The sequence below is a fragment of the Varanus komodoensis genome, unplaced genomic scaffold (genome assembly GCF_004798865.1).
Source record: "Varanus komodoensis strain SLA01 unplaced genomic scaffold, ASM479886v1 scaffold35, whole genome shotgun sequence".
In the NCBI taxonomy this organism is placed as follows: Eukaryota; Metazoa; Chordata; class Lepidosauria; order Squamata; family Varanidae; genus Varanus; species Varanus komodoensis.
This window is the reverse complement of record NW_025335856.1, coordinates 9,960,290-9,980,356: the sequence shown is the minus strand read 5'-3', so window position 1 is coordinate 9,980,356 and position 20,067 is coordinate 9,960,290. Positions and strand designations below refer to the sequence as shown.

The 20,067-nt window shown below is 44.0% G+C and overlaps 1 protein-coding gene across 1 annotated transcript in view; it reads right to left on the bottom strand.

The window, feature by feature from the left end:
- Nucleotides 1–11,625, bottom strand: part of ETS1 (ETS proto-oncogene 1, transcription factor) — a 123,597-nt gene extending 111,972 nt beyond the window's left edge. The window contains exons 1-2 of the mRNA XM_044439649.1: nt 11,508–11,625; nt 2,163–2,245 (exon numbers count right to left, since the gene is read on the bottom strand). Coding sequence (XP_044295584.1) covers nt 2,163–2,231 — 69 coding nt within the window. The 5' untranslated portion in view covers nt 2,232–2,245; nt 11,508–11,625. The remainder of the gene's footprint in view (nt 1–2,162; nt 2,246–11,507) is intronic.
- Between the last annotated feature and the right edge of the window lie 8,442 nt (nt 11,626–20,067).

Here is a 20,067-nt window from a genome sequence, read left to right as displayed (position 1 = left end):
AAGAAAGTGGCAACCCTAATTCAGCATCGCAGGCGTATGACCCAGAGAGCTTTAAGGGCTAAGCATTCAGTGCCTTCTTGCTAATTGTTTTTATTTGTTGTATTTTATTGTTTTACATTTTGCTGTAAGCAGCCCAGAGAGCTTTGGCTATGGGTGGTATAGAAACACAATAAATAATAGTACAATAATAATGATGGTCAGTACTTCCAGAATCACAGCACCTCCAGTTCATATGGTGGGCATCTCAGGTAGAATTGGTAGCTCTCACTGGAACATAGCTCTGCTGAAAAGCACTGTGCTTTAAGTCTGACTTCAGAAAGTGGGGATGTTCTGTATTTGTCAATTGACCTCTGATTCACTCTTGCAAGTCATGGCCAGACACTACAGTGAGCATGCTGGCCAGGACTCCATCCATTTAGCATCACAAATAAATGAGAAGCCAAATCAAACTTCCTCTTTTGAGTTTAACAAATCGATGTTGGGAGTGGAGGTTGCCTCTGCTAATCCACAAGAGAAAGGATTTCAAACACAGAGTCATATAGCTCCATATATACGTGGACTGATGTCAGACGGAAGCTCCAAGCCAGCAGCTGCTGTCTTCTCTGCTGGCTGCCAGGGCAGGCTCTGGCATTTGAGAACATCACCCCAGCTAGTTACAGTCGAAGGAAGGACCAGGTTGCATAAGGATGCTTCTTCGGCAAAGCGAAACCTTAGAGCTGCAAAGCTCAGAGAAAATGCAGAACGTAGCACTGGCAGAGGGTTTGCTGAGCCTGCTATTACTTTGGGATAACAGGAAAGAGAGTTTCCTTCCTTCCCCTGAACTCAGCTGTGGTACAACCTGGCCATGTGAATGCAGCACACTGGCCTCCCCCACTCTTGACCCATCCCAAGCTGTTTCCTTGCTGCCTCTGCTCCGTAGATGGCCACACATGAAGTGATTTCCTATTGTGTCATTATTATTCTTAAAAGATGTCCTGGTTTAAGCTAGCCTTTGGTGGCCATTGGGGTGGTTTCAATTTGATACATTCTTTCTGTGTCCTGGGTATTTGAAGATTAGAGGTGGCTTTTTTAAGCATTGTGAGGTTCCTGTTTTAAGTGCTGTTGAAGATATTTTATATGGGTGAAATAGAGCTTGCTGACTCTTTAATGCCTCCATTTTGGGGAGATAAGGTCAATGGGAGGAGTCGGCCGCAGATCCGGTGGTGAGCAAAGAGGGTGGCACTGCAAAGAATTTGGCAAATCCAGAAGGGCTGGCCAGTGACCAGGGGGAGAAGGTTGGAATTTCCCATAGCCAGGGACAGATCCTTGCCCAAAAGCAGTTAAAACATTAAAAAAACGTTTAAACAACTTTTTGAAAAGAAGGCTGAGAGAGTTTTACTGGCAGCTGGCCCCGAAAGCAAAGAAGCCAGCCCAAATATTTATCCCCCACCCCAAACTTGACTGGCAACTCCTAGAGCAAAACAACCCTTACAGGTCAAACATTGGAGAGATCTCATATTACTCAATATAACTTCTCAACTGTCATTCACATTTTTAGCTTTGAGACAAGGGGTTGTGGAACTTATACTTGTAGTGGGGAGTCAGAAGGCATTTTTGGCTCACATGCCTTTAATATTAATCAAGACCCACACCTAGAATCCTCTCTTGCTTGAACACCAGGAAAAGGAGAACACACTGAATTCCCCCAGGAGTGCAGAGCTGAAAGGCAACACACTCTGCCACTGGCCACAGACCAAATGAGAGGCTACAACTCTGTCTCCCAGGAAGAGTATCATGGTAACAAACAAGCCAGCCTGGCCCAGCATCTTGGCCAGAGAAGCAACAGCTGCAGGGAGCTAGCTTCCATCTCTTTTGCCAAAAAGAACACTTAGAAGAATGATGAAATAACGAAGAAGTAGTTGATGAGTTTCCTTTTTCACCCCTTCATTCTACCCAAACTAATTTCATTTTGTGTCTTGTCTTTTAGATTGCAAGCTGGAGCAAAGGGGTATCATATTATTCATCCTTCCTTCTAAGATGCTTCTGGAGCTATTTCATTTGAAAATCAGGATAAACATGGGAATTTACATGAGCTGACATAGGATTATTGGCTGACATATTTTACCTGCCAACCCCATCCCTGTATTCATACACCATATTGCACTAGATGAAACTTTTCTTACCATCACTGCAGGACGGGTCAGAGTGTAGGGAGCCGGACATGCAATAGTTGTGTCCATGTAGTAATTCATTGTCTTTCAGTTGCCTGCAGAAACAGAAGGGGGGGGGGGGTGTTGAATGAATTTCTGAGAGTCTGACATGATATAGAAGATGCAGAGAAACTTACCCTGCAGCCCCATTCAGAGTATTGGCGATATGTTTCTGGAGGCACAAATCTAAAACAAGGATTGTCAAGACCTGTTTCCTCCTGCAGACCACTCAAAAATCACTAGAGGTCTTAAAGGATCACTTAAAGAACATTTTGTGATCCTTTAAGACCTTCATTTAAAGGATCTAGAATTCTATAAATCTGTAATTCTATAAATCAAAGTGATTCATATTTTAATATCCTTCATCTTCTCTTTCTGATGTGGGTTTCATTTTGACCTTTGAAGCTTGCCAACCTTACCGATTGTGCTTCCAGTGGACATGTGAGCAGAACCTCCAAAGTCGACCTGAGTGCATGGAAGTGCCCATAACAAGTGAAGGCAGCCCTAAAGCATTTGTGGATTTAAAGATTACACCTGCAGTTTGTGCCAGGCCTAAAAACTCACTAGTAACCAGTGCACATGGTGTAAAAACGATGTACATGTTTGGACTGTCTAGTCCCCACTACCATCCAGGTTTGTATATGTACTTCAATTGAAGTTCTGAACTCCCTTCAAGAAGAGACCACTGCATAGCAGATTACAGTGATTCAGTTTAGAGCTAGCTTGTTCAAAGGTAACCTTGATCCAGCCACTCAGGCAGAAGGCAGCTGGGAAGAAGCAACCCTGGCCACTGTCACTCGATACTTATGCTTTTCAGATTGCAATGGGCTTTCTTTGTAGATAGGAATAAGATGGTGATTTCTCATCATTTCAGTTCCTCCCTCACTGTCAGTCCCACCATTATTTAAGACTCTTTGCTTGACAGGAAACAAAAATTCTTTAAAGCTGTTTCCATGAAATGAACTCAAAAGTGATGCCTATTGCAGTTTATTATTATTGTTATTATTAATTTTTAAACAAACTGGCTGATTGGGACATGAAACAGCTGGCAACAGAACTAAAAGGAGCCAGTGCCTCCCTGGAGTAACTGGCAGTTTCATTCCTCTCTCTAGGGGAAAAAAATCTAAATTAAGTGCCAAGGACTCCATCTGACTAATTCATTGGATGGGATGCCTGTTATTAAGGAAGCAATCTAGAAAATGGTGGAATAATACACAATGATATGAAAGCAACAAATGGTGTAAGACTTGGGTATTTAAATGAAGCCTTTATTTACTGAAGCACCCAAACCTTCCAATGTGAGATATACTGATGTCCTGGCTAAGCAGAGATGTCATGAATAGGACATTTTGGAGGGCTTTCATTCATAATGTGGCCATCAAAGATAACTTGACAGCACATGACAACACCCCAAACCTCATGTTTCATTAATAAAATGAGGTCCAATACTTGTTTTGGATCCAGCACATGGTAGTGACCTCCCTGAATCTCTCTTAGCCACACCTCAATGATACAGCACCATGTCTTCCCAAGCCGGTGGCTTCCAATTCGCTGACAATTGACCATGCTGACTAGGACTGATGGAAGTTGAAATCCAAACATCTGGGGGCCACCAGCTTGGAAAAGTTTGTAGCATACTGTCTTATTACACACATGTTCAGGGGTGCTGAACTGAAGAGTGGCATTCCATCAGTAAGATGGAGAACCAACATGGAAGGCTTAGTTGGACTGCTGCTTGAGACACCTGGGTTCTTGTTCTCACTTGGAGATGAAACTCACTGCATGACATTGCACCAGTCACTGACTCTCAATCTCACGCTGAAAGGATGAAATGGAGAGGTCATGTAGGCCACCTTGAGCTACTTGGTAGAAAGTTGAGATATAACTGTAACAAATACATAAGCATGTGCGCAAATGCAGGCATGTTGCAGAGGTGCAAAAAATGCATGTAGGACTGGGAGAAAGAACTCATTGCCTAAATTCACCCTCCCTCACCTGACCCAAGTTCACGGAATGTGCCCAGAGACCCCCTGTCATGTCTTGTATAGCGGTCCTTCTGAAGCTGGATGGTGTGAGATTCAGAAGATGAAAAAGGAAGTACTTTTTCACAGAGTGCCTTGTATTTCTATGGAAATTGCTACCACAAGGTATGGTATTTTGCATCTTGTCGGTCACTATGGGAATGGAATGCTGGATGAGATTAGCACCTAGGAGGAATGCTGTTATGCTCATCATGAGTCATTTAAACTTTAGACTTAAGACTTAATAAACCCTTAATAACGTGACATGTGATATGGTCTGGGTAACAGTTGGTGGGGTGAATGTCAAGTCACAAGAAATTCTGAGGTGGAGGGTGCTGATATCTGATGCTCTTCTTGGGCAGATGCAAGTTTTGATAACTTTTAGGTTTAAGGAAACGAGCACACAAATTTTACATGATCTTCACACAAACACATGCTCACAGTGACACCCTGACACTCCACCAGTCCACTTACTCCTGTTGGTTTCCAAATTATTTTCTATAAAACTTTAGTAAGAAGCCAATCCCACCCAGTCCAATGGGACTTTTTCCCAGGTAAGTACGGATAGGTTTGGGGGCTTTCTTCATGGCAACACCCTTTCTTTGGAATCTCCTTCCCAGGGATGTTCCCCAGGCACCAATGTTGTTAACCTTTCAGCACCAGGTGAGCTTTTTATTTGGGCAGGGTGTTTATCAGCTGATATTTTCCTACCTCCCTGTTGGCTTACATGGCTTTGAGAGCTACCCCTGTTTTATATTTTTATATCAATGACTGGTGTTGTAATGGGGTATTTTAATTGTCGACCATCTTGAAGCCCTTTGGGTTTGAAAAGCATGATAGAAGTGCACCTAATAAATATGCACATTTTCTAGTATCCCACATACATCAGAAAAGTTTAGAAATGTGCTTTTCTGTAAAAATGCATGTGGACAGTCTTCCATGATTGCAGCTTGTACTACACTGTTATATATAATCCATGGTACAACTGTTGTGGTTTAACTGATGTTAATGACTCATCAAACTCAATGCTAGAGAGAGGGAACATTCTCCCCATTGACTAACATCAAGCCAATCAGGCCCCTATACCTATATGGATTGAGCACCCTTGAGTTCAACAACATGGCAAAACCAAAGGCAAACACAGTTTAGAAGAGCTACAGCTACCCAATGCTGGCAGTTTGGAAACATTTGACTCTCTCTGCACTATTAATGTAGGGAGCTTGGTGCTCATTGCAAATAGCTGTGCATGGAAGCTCCCTGACCATGGCTACCAGAAACGCAGCTTACCAATCAGCCGTGCGCATTTGATATAGTTCAGCTATGCTTTTTAATGGCCAATGCAGCCACCCAACCCTAGCCACAATGACATTCCTGTCTTTGTTAGCAACTTTATAGAAGACCAAGCATATACGTAGACTTATCAACTCCCAACTCCATTATTCCAGTTATTCACACAATGGCCCTGTGTAAGTATTATTGTTAATTCCACAAAGCAGATGGGAGGTTAAGTTGCAATTCTAAAACCTATTCAATAATCCCAGTTTCATACAACGGAATTTACTTCCGCCTGCACACATATCTACTAGTGGCAGGAGTAAGAGGAACCTGACCTGCAGAGGTTCTCAGTCCAGCTGTTCCCCTTCAGAACTTTTCTCCCCTTCTGCTGGTGGCTTGGGGGGTGGGGGGAGGCCAGGGAGAAGACTCCCCCTGTCATAGCAAAGCTCTATGATTTGGAGATTTCCCAGAATGCCTGGGAAGGAGCCCCCCAACTCATCTGGGAGTTGCAGGAACCAGCTCCTGCAGCCACTGGCCTGGTTTTTTCTCCATGGAGAAAAAACGCATGGGAAAAGGAGAAGTGGTTGGAGACAGATGGCATCACAGGGACTGGGTGGGCTTTGCCCCTTTGGCACCATCCAGTCTGCCAGCTCCAGTGAGGTGGGGAGGGTTCAGTCCAAACCCCAGATCAAAAAAGCTTTCCCAGCCCTGATGTATGGGATCAGAAGTCTGAGAAAGAGCACTTTGCCCAAGGCCACCTGAGTTCCTGGAAGAATTAAAATTGAAACCATATATTGCTCAGCTGCTACCTTAACCTTCATCATTAAGCACATTGTTAATATTGTCCATCTCTGTCAGTCCCACAAGTTGTTACACAGTGAGGGGCCTGGGAGCCAGGAAGGTGGATGGGAAGGCAGCCAGAGGCCCCCAAGGCTCCTTTCTTCCATGCAAGCTGCCTGGGAGCTGCTTCCATGCAGGGGCATCATCAGGTAGGACTTTGGGGCTGAACTCCAGGGACCCCTTTGGCAGAATGTGTGCAAGGATCCCACTGATACAGCAGAGCAGAGTCCCTACTTTTTGGAATAAGTAAAGTAATGCGCATGACCATTCGAAAACCATTTGAAATAAGTGACATAATAGACATTCTCATCTCCAGAGGCTGGGACTGGACATGAGTCCATTAGGGCCAGCATCTAAATTGTCTAACTGCACCACAGCTTCCTTGTGGCACAAGATGCTGGAAAAGGTCTGTGCAGAATTAGGAAGCAGCCGGGGGGAGGTGTTATTTATTTTTATGCAACCAATGTGAGATTAAATGCAATTATAATAATTTGATTAAATTAAATTATTTAGGGCACATTGGCTGGGACATGCTGGGAGCTGCAAGGCTTTCTTCTGTCTAAGCATGCGTAGGTTTGTGCCAAGACCACTTTCTCCATCCTGAAGAAGTGTTGCAATATAAAAATGCTATGTACAAGAGATCCGTATCATTGACTCATCCATGTGATTCCTTCTTTCACACATACGTCCCAGCAGTGTCAGGTATATAGGCAAAGCTTGAGCATCCTAGTTTTAGGTCTCAGCCTGGGGATTTATCTCCCTCTGCCTTTCCATATCCTAGCATAATCCTCTCTCTTGAGCTGGCATTTCAAGGGAAGGCTCCATTGGAGCTTGGGCTGCTTTGGTTTTGTACAGGAATCCTCTGCAGAACCCCTCTCCCTTCAAAGCTACAGAGGAAGTTAGGATGTGGACCGTCAAGGCTAGGGCCAAAGCCACAGGGTTCCCCAGGCACCTAAGCCCCTCTTCCCCTGTCCCCACTGCCATCACTCTGGCTACCAATTGCTCGATGGTTTCCTTCTTTAAATATTTCCATCCCAAAAGCTTGAAATGTCTCTCCTAAGGCTTAGATACTAGAGGAAGAGCATTAAGATAAAACATAGATGCATTTGGGGTGTTTTGCCGCACTCCTTTATCCATCCTGAAATGTTGCTTTGAGGACTTCTCCAGAGCAGAATTTGACCCATGGACTGAAAGAGGTTCTGCATGCCAGTATAGGCAAAGTAGGTGAACCGTTTCATATGTTCTACAGAAAAGTGTTCCTGAAAAAATTAAGATGAGGAAAAAGAGGGCTAATGTAGCGTAATGACTAGTAGGTTAGGCTGGGCCTTGGTAGATCTGGATTCTAGTCTCCCTCAGCCAGTAAGCTCACTGGGCGCCTTGGGGCCAGTCCCTGACCTGAAGCCTAATATGTTTCACAATGTTATTGGGATGATCAAAAGGAGATGAGATGGACCATGTAAGCCACTGTGGGTTCTTTGCAGGAGGAAAGGTCAGGCTATAAATACAATCAATCAATAAATATAGATGAGGGCATGGCACTCTGAATGCCATGAACCAGCTGCCCAGAGAGGTGGTGGGCGCTCCCACACTGGAGACATTAAAAAAAAAACCTGGACAGCTTGAGTGGGATGGTGTAACATAGTCTCCTGCCCCAGCAGGGGGTTGGACTCGATGGGCCCCTTCCAGCTCTTCTATTCTGTGATTCTATAAATCCCCTGAGGACTTTGAACAAGCTGAGCAGATACGCATATCCTTCTTCTCATCTGTTGTTAAAATGTCTTAGTGAGGAAACACCATCTAACATATTATCCCCATACTGCAGATGAGAATGCTGAGAACGGTGGCTTCCCTAAGGCTGCCCAAGTGAACCTGAGCACAGGCAAGAGTTGAACCAGGCTCTTCCGGGCTCTCCACTCAGTTTCTTACTATATGACTCCAGCACCTACCAGCTAGAATATGATGATTTTTCAACCCCCTGAGTTAGCATTGTTCATATAACATGGTAGGGGGCAACTTTCATTCAACCACTGTTGCAATCAAACCAAATTTGGGGATTTTATAGGCATCATAATTAAGTTTGAACTTCAAATATGTGCCACACTGGATGGCGCAGAGTAAAAGGCCCCCTAATTCTCTTTAAATTGCAGTGTGTGGAGGTGGGGGTGGGAGAACCTTTTCTGCTTATAAAATCCCACATCCTGTTTTTCCCTGCTCACCATTAGCCTTCTATAACATTAGAGGCAGAGGCCTATAAATGCATAATTAGATATGGAAAACATCACAATCAACAGCCTGAAGGAGGCAGTGGGTAAACTGACAAGGGAGGAGGTCAGACCAAGGGCACCTACCACTAACCAAACAGATTGCCTATTATGGTGAGCATTAAAGCCACAAAGCGCTGTTCTGCTTCACATCTAAATCCCCGAGTGTGGCAGCAACTTATAATTAAAGGAAGATTTGAATGAAGGAAGACCTGCAATAGATGGCAGGCTCTCGAGCAATTAAAGTGGGTGTCCTTGTTATTGTTAGCTAATGACTTGCGTTTCATTCAATTCACTTAATTTAAATGAATTTGCATCTTACCCCATCTTTAGTATATTCTTGAAATACCAAAGTATCACTTCCCATTTCATTAAAAAAAAAAAATCACTGCTCATCGTAGCAAGAAAAGTTCATGCTTTAAAATGTTGCTTTTTGCACCCTCTCACAGTAACACACGGGGACCAAATATCGACTCATAAAAATAGGTACGGCTACCTCATTAATTAGAAGACACCCTCCCCAATTAATTGATTCAAGTCTGAGTTAATGACTCCATCAATTCCGCTGATTTAAGAGTCTAGCCCTGGGTATGTAGAAGGGGAAGGAATCTGGAAGGCAACAGACATGATGTCAAACAAGGGGTGGATGCCACCAAAAAAGGGTAGCCCCACCTCACATCCCCCATCCTCTCCTGTTGCTATGGACACATGTGACATGATGTCATCCTGGTGCACTTCCCTGCCCCCTCTTCACATGGTCGGCTGCTGTGCAGAAGGCAAACATACATGGTGATGACATCAGTCCATGCATTGACACAACTATATTAAGGGAAGGGAAGGGAAGGGAAGGGAAGGGAAGGGAAGGGAAGGGAAGGATCTCTGCGACCTGGAATGTTAGATTTTGCATCAGTTCAGATTCCCATTCAGCCAGGACTCAGGCTTTTTTAGCCAAATCCTGCCTTGTAGCATTCTCCTGAAGCTAAAATGGTGACAGAAGGGAAGAGTTCTCTTGAGTTCTTTGGAGGAAGGCCAAAATAAAAATATCAAAATGAAAAGAGGGGGAATTGGACAGAGAGTTCCTGTTTTCTGCAATAACCCAAAACATTATAGTTTGGTTCCACCCTTTGCCTTAGTTTTCCGGTTTGATTTTTTTTATTATTTTTTTTTGCATTTGTTTCTGTTGAATTTTTTTTTAATTATCATCACTCTTTAAATATGTTTGGGCTTGAAGTCCTGTGTATCTCGATTCAAACCAGAAGAACCAGGCCTCCACAACAGCTACAAGACAGGCTGGGTCCATTTATATATGAGCTGATGATCTGGTTTGGCTGTGAACAGTTTGACTATTTCCTATGTTTAATTATCCGCAAGCCATCTGTCTGCAGACACCTATAAGATGAAAGTGGCAGTGTTCAGATAGCTGCTTAGGAGTACGCAAAGATGTCTTTTCTTGTTGATAGCTCAGGTCCCCAGTAATCACTGACTGGTAGTTCTAAGGGATTTTTAGGACTACAATGTGAAACCATAAACATATTTAACTGGAAATGGAAAACTTTCAAAATCAGGCAAGTCAGCTTAGGGATATGTGTGTGAGGAAATATATTATCTGATAAAGTTTCCCTGAATCCTTCCATACTTAAAGGAAAAAGCTGCTGTTATCAGCTTTCTATTTAAATATACTTTAATAACAAAGAGCAGTGTGATTTCCAGATCTGAAATGTATGTTATTCTCAGATTGCTTTGAGAAGCAACTTTCATAAATATGAGGACTAGCCACATGCAGTGCATCATGTTAAAGAATAATATGGTAAATCAAAGCTATTAATACATGTTCCAACAGTGGTCCAGATACTTCCCAGGAATATCATATATGTGCTATTGCAAGTAACATAATGTGTTGCTGTTTTTTAAAATTAAAACCAAGCATCAGCAACTCTGACCTGAATAGGGCCTGCCATATGTGAGAAGTGAATTTTTACCCCTACCCTGCCTCGATCCCACCCTCACAAATTAAATATAGATAGGAGATAGATCAATGCTCATTTTAATGAAAATAAATTTAAAAAGTAAGCATTCTCCCTATGACTGCAAAGGATGTATGTCACATGTAGTTATTAGGCTGTTCTCTGCCAACACAATTATACAGTCTTGGCTGACCCCAGTACCATTTCTGCCGCAGGTAATTCATTCTTATATACTTGCTCTTCTCCAAGCTTCACTCCCTGTTGCCCTGTCTTATTGGCCAATTTCAACAAGCAGTTGGGAATTGTTTGTGGGGTGGGGGAGGAAAAGGGGGAACGAAAAGGGGTCACCTGCCCCAGTCAATTGCTTGTAAGCCTGAATGTGTCTCGAGGTGTGATGCTCTGTATGTTTACTGGGAAGTCAAACCTACTGATTGCAATGGATGGCTTACTCCCAGGCAACCGTGTACAGGACTGAAATCTAAAGCAGTATCTCTATAGACGGCAATGCTGTTAGACAGCCCACTATACATACGGTTAGTTAACTGGAGCTAGTTCATTAAGCAGCAACAACAGTGACAATGGAGACTAATAGCTTGACTATCAACAGTCTAAAAGACATTCACGCTACCAAGTAACGTTTTCAAAGCTTGGAAAGTCAGTCCATTCAATTCTGCCACATACATGGAGAGACCAGTTGCAAATGTACTTCTTCCCTTTCATTTGAACCTTCATGGCACCTACCAAGTACAAGTTCAAATTATTCCCTTTCTGCAAATTGCAACCAAACTGTTATCCACAATCAGAGAGTCAGGGGAAAAGTTAGCAGTGCAGATTATCAATCCTCCCCTCCACCCCCCAGCCCCTGCCTGTCTGACTGCTTGGCCAGAAAGAAATATGAGAAAATGACCTACAGTATAGCGACATGAAGAAAAAGAAAAGCATTTACTGATGACTTGCCTGGGAGGAAGGCGAGAATGCTGTGTGCGTCTGCAGCAGGTTTACTTTCCACGCTTGGCTAAGGACTCTGTCCAACTACCAGGTGAATTCCTCTTCACTGGAGCTAAAGAGGATGGAAATACCATAATGATTCTAGCAGAGGCACCTCTTCAAACAGCAGGCTGGGTGTGGCCAGGGCAGCAGTCAAAGGGCAGCCGGAAAAAGCTATCTCTCTCCCTCTGCCAGCTCACCAGCAGTAGCACAGCAAGGGAACTTGGAGAGATGCCACTGCCAAATGCAATTATACAAGCCAAGAGCTCACCCAGATGAAATTTCTCATTCCAACAGAAGCCACGTTTAAAATAACAACAACAACGTCCACTCTCCTATGAGGACCCTCTTTCGTTGTCCTCTATGGTGGGGTTTTTCCATTTAAACCTTTGCTGAAATGTTGATTGAACATAAGATCTAGTGATGGGCAACTGGAACATTAATAATGAAAGAGACTGAAGTTTCCATAGGAAACCAAGAGATGTAGAACTCCGTTTGCTATTCCAGAGGACCACATCATATAGAGATGGAGTAGAATTTTGTTCAGTCTGAATTTTTCAGCCAACTGACCCAATTTCACTTCCCAGAATAAGAGATGGACAGGAAGACTGTAGCATGCTTCTCCAGATTTCGCAATGCAATACTTTGTTCAAAATTCAGATATAAAAATGCATGGATTTAAGCATGGTTTGGGTAATTTTCACACAAAAACACATATCTTTGGGGAAATTGCTGCAAAAATGAAGTATCCCATGCTATATAATTACACATTTCCATGGACTTTTAAAAATGCAGACTCGTGCTGAAATTAAATAGAATGGACTTATGATTGAATAAATGCAGAACTGACATGGAACAGAAATAGACTGTTTCATTCATCCCTAGTTTCAGCAATTCACAATTGCTAACAAATGCTTTGAGATCTGATATTTTAGTTCATTTCCCCTCTTTTCCAACTGAGGGTTAACATGCTTGGATCCCAAGCAGCTACTGTTCTGGTCCAATAGAAGGGAGGTGCTGATTGCACAGAAAGTACTTATTCCTTTGAAGTTCCACACAATGGAGCATTCTATTTAAAAGACCTTTAAGTCCTATTACTGTCTGCATTTGAACAGCAGTGCAGATTTCACTGAGCCATAGAACCCAAGTGTGCTAATAGGCAACATTGAAGTGCTTACAGACGCTTCAGACCTGGCACTGGGCAATATGAAGCCTCTTCACATCGAAGACCTTCTTGTGCATGCAGTGGTTGAGAAGGAAATACATCTGAATGGCAGAGGTTTGGTGTCAAGTTGTTAGGCTGCTGTTTTAAAAATCGGTATTAAATATCTGATGGGCTCAAGACCTGTGCCAGATATGCAGGGCAAATTCATGCATGTGGCAGTGGCAGATGGATGTTGGTTCCTTTCACCCACTGTGCAATCAGTCCACTGTGAACTGGAAACACACGTGTGCAGGTCTCAATGGGACTGCAGCCATCCGTGCAATCACATCCTTTCAAAATAATGTCAGGCAGTTTGCAGAATATGCCAACACCCCGTGCATTTGGGCAGGGGGATGCGTAGAATTGCCTTAGTGCTGATGTGGGCATAAATAGAGAAGCTGGAGGATGACCCCATGAAGGACATTTAGTGCTGCCACCACCCCATATGTCATATGAGGGCGCCTTATGGCCATCCAGATGTTTTGGCTTACAGCTCCCACCATCCCTCACCATTGGCTGTGCAAACTAAGGCTCATGGCAGTTGCAGGCCAAGCCATCAGAAGAACCAGAAGTCCCCCCCACCCCCCATGCACAGACAGCTCCTGCCATCTAGGAACCAGCCTACAAAGCTGACCTGTGATGATAACTGAACTCTGTACAATGCAGCTAATTGTCATTTCTCATGACTGTGGCTTTCCAAATAGTAGGATATTGGATCAGATTTGCCCCTTGAGCTTATGATTTGCCATGAGAAGACAAATGAGAGGCATAAACTACATCAAAACCAGAAGAGTGATGGGCCAAAGGCTGAGGCAAACCACAGCACCATTGACAAAGCATGGACAGAGCACCACTCCGTATGTCTAAGGAGGCAGGAAAAAAATCCTGTGAGAAGCTGAGATGGATCAGACCAAAGGACTGTTTAGTCCAGCTTCCTGTCTCCCAGAAGGCCAACCAGAGACCTCTGGGAAGTCCTGAAGCAGGCCATGAAAGTGATAGGTCTCCCCATTGCATGTTCTAAGCATCTCCAGAGGTGCGTATATTGGTGCTGAGCATGGTAGCACCATTCTGCCATTGTGCTAATAGTCATTGGTAGATACCTGACATGAATCAATCTAAATCTCCTATAAAGTCACCTAAGTCAGTGGCCACATCTGTACCTGCGTCTTTTTCCATGCTACATAGTTTGTGGGATGGGAATGGGCAAGAGGAAGTGCACACAGTATCCCCAGTGCAAACCACGTAGTAAAAGCATTTTATTCAACATCCCTTGCTTGGTCATTTGTAGCATGAGATGTACCCTGTTTGCTATCATCGGGCCTACTGGACTTGATGCAAGCATAACCATGCTTCGCTGACAGCCACCCAGGTGTAACTTTTGCAAATCCCTGCACGATCTAAAATTTATCTAGCTCAGCATTAGCATGAGTGCCTTGGAAGAATGGCAGAATAAAATGTGATAAATGAAAACGTTGGATGCAGGCTTTTTAAGCATGTAAACAGTTCAATTACAGAATTTTGAACCAAACTCTTTGCTTCTTTTCCAAAATTCTAAGGGCTTCCACATTTGGCCCATATACAGAAAAAACATGCCACAGCAGGTGGGATGAATATACCTTACCAGCTAAGCCTGTAGACATAAATATTTCACCATTCCTTGAGGCAATTTTCATTCAGGAAATTGTTCAAAGAGTTCTGTATTCTGGCTGGCTTTTGATGCAATGGATCTTTCATGTCTGAATACCATAAGAATGGAACTTATCCAACATTTGATATATAATGTAGACATCTCATTTCTATTTCTGGAAAATAACCCAGCCACCAGCTGGTATCAAAATGTCTTTGAGGTATTCTGTAGTTGTTGCTCCTATGGAAGGAGGGCCTGTAAGTCTATCTATAACATTTGGTGTGATTTTTGTTGTTGTTTGCTGTTTATTACAACCCTGTCTACACTCACATATTCTTGAGTAAATCATAATTAAATTAATAGAGCTTGCTTCTGAATAAATGTGTCTGAGATCATTGTTTATGCAATGAGGATTGTACTGGAAATAATGAGTCAAGCATAATGAATGCACAGAAAATGCAGATTCATTACTTACGGTAAGTCCTTCATATTTAGCATGTGTAGGAAGGGAGGTTAATTATTATTATAAACTAAAACATGATTGTCATTCCTCATACAAATCTGTCCATTAAAAGTAAAGGGAGCATCCATGACACAAAGTTAAATGAACCTGGGAGTGAATGGGTTTCTTGCTGTGTGGTTGGCAGCCTGTGAGAAATAGAGATGTATAAAAATTGCATTCCATTTGTGTAAGCATGCATTGGTGTTAAATGCGTATTAGCATATCTTCCCAAGTAAAAAACAAACAAATGAAACAACTGGGCCATGAGTCTACAGAATCCAAACATCTCAGAAAAAGCAGTAGCTTTACCATTCCTGAAAAAACTCTCTCTGGACCGAAGGTGCTAGAAATAGTCATGGCAGAGCAATTGCAGGATGGCTTGGAGGATAGCGGCCCTCTACACCTTTTCCAGTCTGGGTTTTGACTAGGGACCAAATCACTCTTGGCAGCCTGATGGATGAGCTTTCTTGGGAGAGGAATGGGGGAATGCAGCTCTGGAAATTCTAATTGATCTCTCAGTGACTTTTGATGCCATTGACCATGGCATTCTCATGGTTCAGCTCCATGGACTGGACTTTGAAAACACAATGGTTCTGATCTTACCTGTAGGGACATTCACTATTCCTCAGCGCCTTAGCAACTGAGCTATGGGGTTCCAATCTTATCCCCAAAGTTGTTCAACATTAATTGAAGATGCTAGAATTGATCATTTGAGGATTTGAGCAAAGTGCCATCGGTATGTTGATGACATGCAGCTCAGTCTTCCTGTGACATCTGAATGATGTGGTGCAAGTTATAGACCAGTGCCTAGACTCAGTGATGGGCTGCATGAGGCCAATACACTGAAGCTGAATCTTGGTAAGACAGAAGCCCTGCAACTCAGAGGGTGAGTAATCCCTGAGCCTGGGGGACAGAGTCATTGCCTGTTCTGGATGGGGCTGCACTCCCTTTCAAATATCAGGCCTATCCTAAGGGAGTTCATAAATCAATCACTGTTGCTGGAGGTCCAAGTGGCAATGGCAGCTTGGAGTTCCTTTTGCCAGCTTTGGATGGTTCATCATCTATGGCATCTCCTGGGCGGGGATAGCTCTTTGGATTCTTGCAGTGTATTCAATGTGAGGTCCAAAAGCTGGAGAAGCAGCAGAAGGAAGCAGCACAGCTGTTGCCCGGAGCTTCCTGTTTCCTGCATGCAATTCCTTTTCTGCATTGGCTGTCTGTCTCCTTCTGGAACAGGTTTAAGGTCTTGGTACTAATTTATGAAGCCCTAAACAACTTGGGACTAGGATACTTGAGAGAGTGCATTCTTTCTCATCAACCTGCCTCATCACGGAGGTCATTAGATGGGATGCTCTTCATGGTTCCTCTGCAAAATTTGCACATCTGTTTGTCTGTGTGTCTGTCCATTTAAGATAGGTACATTTAACATGTACACGAAGTGTCTTAAAAGCTAATAATACAACAGTTACATTAAGGCATTTCCAAACAAAAAACAGGAAAGATGCTGAATAATTTCTGAACACCCTTTAAACCAAGCTTAAGCTGAACTTTTTCAGTTCCTGAAAACAGAGGAACAATGGGAAGGATGACTGTTTCCATGGAGCAAATTACATGACCTTGATGCCGTCAGAGACATGGCTATGATTCTTCAGCAGAGCAGGCGAGGAAGGTGTGGCCTCAGTAGGTAACCTGAATATTTTGGCATCCCCACATTGCAATCTTTTCCCACCACCTTGTGCATAACCAGTAGACTGAGCATGACAGCAGTCAATGCTATAGCATTGATATCCACTCAAGGCACAGCAGCCTTGGATCTCCTGGAGGTGTTTTTTGATATGTAAACTGACCTCTTCATGAGTGTATGGGCCCAAACTGCAGTTAGCAGCAAGGGCTTCACACTGGTTTCTACCCACTCAAAGTTGGCCAAGAGCCTAAATACACAGATCATTATAAATCTGTAAATTGAAATACATATACCAGTGTTAAACCTGACTCATCCATCCAAATGTCCCGATGAGCTTTGAGCTTTAGGAAAGCCATATGTCCTTTTTTAACAGGTAAAGTCCTCCATTCAAAGGGCTTATCACAGGCAGTGCTCCATTTGAAGGCAACCCCATTTGAAAGTGTTCTCTGTTTGAAATACTTTTGATGTCACCCATCAACCATACTCTAGTACATTAAATATCTTCCGAGGGCAGACTGAGTGTATAATGGGGGCAGTGTAGTGAGCGGTAAGTGTGTTGGACTGGGATCTGGGAGTTCTGTGTTCTAGTCCCTAACAAACCGCAAAGCTCACTTTAGACCCACCACCGATTCTTGGCCTAACTTACCTTACACGGTTGCTGCGAGGATAAATTGAGAGGAGGAGGATTATGCAAGCTGCCTTGGGTTCCGTGAAGGAAAAAGGGTGGGATATCAATAAACAAACGAATGGATGTGGGATCAATAGATAGGCATCACAGTTATAAAGTTTATGCACAGTTCACACATGGCAAATGTGGCCAGGGATGGGACATAAAGTTCAGCACCAGAAAAGGGTTTCTTCATGTTAGAGAGTGTTCATGTTGAGCTGCCATTACATCCAATCCATTTCATAGGTAGATGGGCCTGAAGTGAATTAAAAAGAGTTCAATACCAGGGGAAAAAGTCAGTCAAACAGATTTCCTTGTGGTCTTATCTGGACTTAAGTGGAGACTTCTTGCTATCCCATTCTGAATCAAAGCTACTGGGATGTGGCACTCTTCGCAGATGTTCATCCTCTGTGATGCTGGGCCTACATCTGGATTGCAGGTGTTGCTGCATCTCCATTTGCCAGCAGCCCCAAAAGGGAAGCTGGAGTAAATGGCAGCAACAGATCCCTTTCTCCCCACCCCATCCCACCCCCGCCCTGCTGCGCCACTACAATGATCAAAGAGAGAGCAATTCATTCCTCTCTATCACTAACTGTCAGAATTCTATGCCTGGAGGATGCACTATTGTCCATATGCCTGGTTGGATTATTTGCCATTCAGGCCAAAAGGGAACAAGAAAGCTTCCTGCTCCACATGCATGAGGTACCAGGTGAGGCTGGTGGTGGGAAACCTTCCTGGCCTGAGACCCTGAGCTGTTGCTGCTACTCTGAGTAAGCACTATTGGGCCAGACTAGGAAGAAACAAACTCCAGACCATGAACCTAATCAAGCCCATGGAGGTGTCCCATCTGGCCCACCAAGACTTCCTGGATTCCTCCAAGTCCCACTCCCCGAAGGAAAAGTCCTCTGGTTACCCCACAACTTCTCCAATGGAAGGTGTGGGGCTCTCAAAGCAGCTTTGCTGTGCTTGCATTTTGTCTCATGAAAGAAGATCCATGCTCAGTAAACCCCTGTCCTGCAGCCATGCTCCTGACATGACTCCTGGAGGTCAAATGCTGAGGGGTTGTGGCCACTGTCTACCATGCTTTGGCCCTCAGAATGTCAAATCATCTCGCCTCTATGCCAATTTGGGTTCTCCTCCACTGAGCTAGATGAACCAATGGTCCAGCTAGCCTCACAAGTGTATACGTAACTACAGACAAACTATGACTACAAGCACTATATTCAAGCCCCATTGATGTGGGGCTTCTTTCCTCCAATGCACCTGCACTTCCATCCTGGTGTGATGCAGCTGGAGGAGGCTCCTGGGTCAGTCCAAGGAAATGCAGAGCATGGCATGCCTAGCAGATGGCTTCTCGGTCATTGTCTGATCATCTGTCATGAAGGAGAGCCCATTACTGCTCTAGACAACTGGATCTGGCATCACGGCTGTTCTTATTGTTATGCTGTCCCCTACGATTTAACCAAAATCTGCTCTCATGTAACTTCACTTCATTAAAGCTAGTCCTGCAACCCTGTGGGTTTGCAGAGAAGAATCCCCATAGATGGCTTCGACGGGGGCAAGAGGTTGGCTCAGCTGAGCACAGCAGTGGGCATAACTGTGGATAGAAATCAGTGTCGGATTAGGGTTGGGGAGATGGGATTTCCTCACCCAATCAGACCAAGCTTGTAGAGTGACCTTGGGCTAGTCACTCTCAGCATACTCTGCATCGCTGAGGGAACCCACACTCATGAATACCAGCTCACCCTCTTGAGGGCAGGGTACAGGTCCCATTTCGGTGTGGCAGTTGAATTCCAATCCAGAGAAGCTCTTGGAGGCTTCGCTCCAGTGGTAGATGAGACTATAAGCTAAAGGGGATGGGACCAACTGAAAGAGGGGGAGGCAAAAATGCCAGCCGTGCCAGCACAGTTCAGCTCACTGCCAGGAACCAAGCCTTAGGAGAAGCTTTCAAAACTGTAATAACTGGGGGAAATGGCATAGATGCCAGGAACCATCAAAGGATCTATAATTGGGGGAAAGGGGTGTGGCAAGGGCATGGTGGTCTGGTCCTCCGGGGTACAACTGGCCAGCTGGAGAATCTCAATTTCAGGTTCTCCACTCTTGCATCAGGAGAAGGGATGACTTGCAACAGGGAGGACTTTCCACATGCCATCCTGGAGATGCCATCCCAAAAGCAGTAGCCTCATTCAAAAAAAACAAAAACAAAAAACAAAGCCATGCTTTAGCTAGAAAGCCAGTGACATCTTGGAGCCTCATAATAGCTGAGAGTAATGGAGATGCCTTAATTATGGCTTGCATTATTAATCTGGAGATGAGAACCTTAAGTAGGAAATGGAAGTGTGTGGGTGAAGCAAGGAAATGGAGCGCTGTTTCTGTCATGATTTGTGAATGTGCAAAGCCATCAGGATTCCACCCACTAAAGCAAGCTGTGCCGATCCTGCTGCATCCCCAGAGATGCTCTCTCCTCGTGGCCACTTAGCCTCGTCTGTGCACCGGAACGCCATGCATTATTCAGCAAAGGTCACTTAGGCTCTGACCTACGTGCACACAAATGATCAATTGAAAATTGCCTCCCTGGGTGCTAAATGGTGTGAGAGAGGATGTGTGACATTGAAAACCCCCAAGTGTCTCTTTGTCACAGGTGCCAGGTCTCTTACAAGGCTAGAGAGATGCCCATAGTAGTTTGATTCAGTCACTTTTCTGGGGTTTGGAAAGCATCTCTCAATTAAAAGTCACTCTTCAGGGCAACAGTGCAATAGTTAGGTCGCTCTGCTCAGATGACAGAAATCCAGGTCCAGATCTCCACTCAGCCATGCCGGTAATGAATGGGCAGAAACTGGAGGGAGAAC